This window comes from Eimeria mitis, genomic scaffold (assembly GCF_000499745.2).
Source record: "Eimeria mitis Houghton genomic scaffold, Emh_scaff13920, whole genome shotgun sequence".
In the NCBI taxonomy this organism is placed as follows: domain Eukaryota; phylum Apicomplexa; class Conoidasida; order Eucoccidiorida; family Eimeriidae; genus Eimeria; species Eimeria mitis.
The window spans coordinates 1-660 of NW_024013662.1; the positions used below are offsets into that span (position 1 = coordinate 1).

Consider the following 660-nt stretch of genomic DNA (forward strand, 5'->3'; position numbering starts at 1 on the left):
GTTGCTGCTGCTGCTGCTGGTTTTGTTGGGGTGTATATGCATCTACTGCTGCTGCTGCTGGGTTTTGTTGCGGTGTATCTGCTGCAGCAGCTGCAGCGGCTGCAGTTGCTGCTGCTGCATGTTGTGCTGGAGTGCATCTGCAGCTGCTGCAGTTGCTGCTGCTGCTGCAGTTGCTGCTGCTGCTGCTGCTTGTGTTGGGGTGTATACGCAGCTGCAGGAAGACATACTAAAGCAACTGCAGCAAATAAGCTCCGAGGGGCCCCGGTGTCTCGTCGATCCCTTGCTGCTGCTGCCCCCCACTGAGCAGCAGCAGCAGCAGCAGCAGCAGCAGCAACAACAGCTGCAACAGCAACAGCTACAGCAGCAGCAGCAACATCTGCAACAGCAGCAACAGCAGCAACAGCAACAGCAGTCGCAAGACCAACAACAGCAGCAGCAGCAACAACAGCCGCAGCTTCAGCAACAACAGCAGCTGCAGCAGCAACAGCAGCAGCAACCACAGCACCAGCAGCAACAACAGCAGCTGCAGCAGCAACAGCAGCAGCAACAGCAGCAGCAGCTGCTGCAGCACGTGGACCAGCAGCAGTGTAAGCGCGAGTTATCTCATTAAAATTTTGCTGTTGCTGTTGCTGCTGCTGCCAAGAAGCAAGCAGCAGCAGC

General features: G+C 56.7%; 1 protein-coding gene across 1 annotated transcript; it reads left to right on the plus strand.

The window, feature by feature from the left end:
* Positions 1-118: 118 nt before the first annotated feature.
* Positions 119-610, plus strand: EMH_0000630 (uncharacterized protein; the record flags this gene model as incomplete). The annotated part of the gene is made up of 1 exon (XM_038022273.1): positions 119-610. One exon carries the CDS (start codon positions 119-121, stop codon positions 608-610), a length of 492 nt encoding a protein of 163 aa, XP_037878127.1.
* Positions 611-660: the final 50 nt, after the last annotated feature.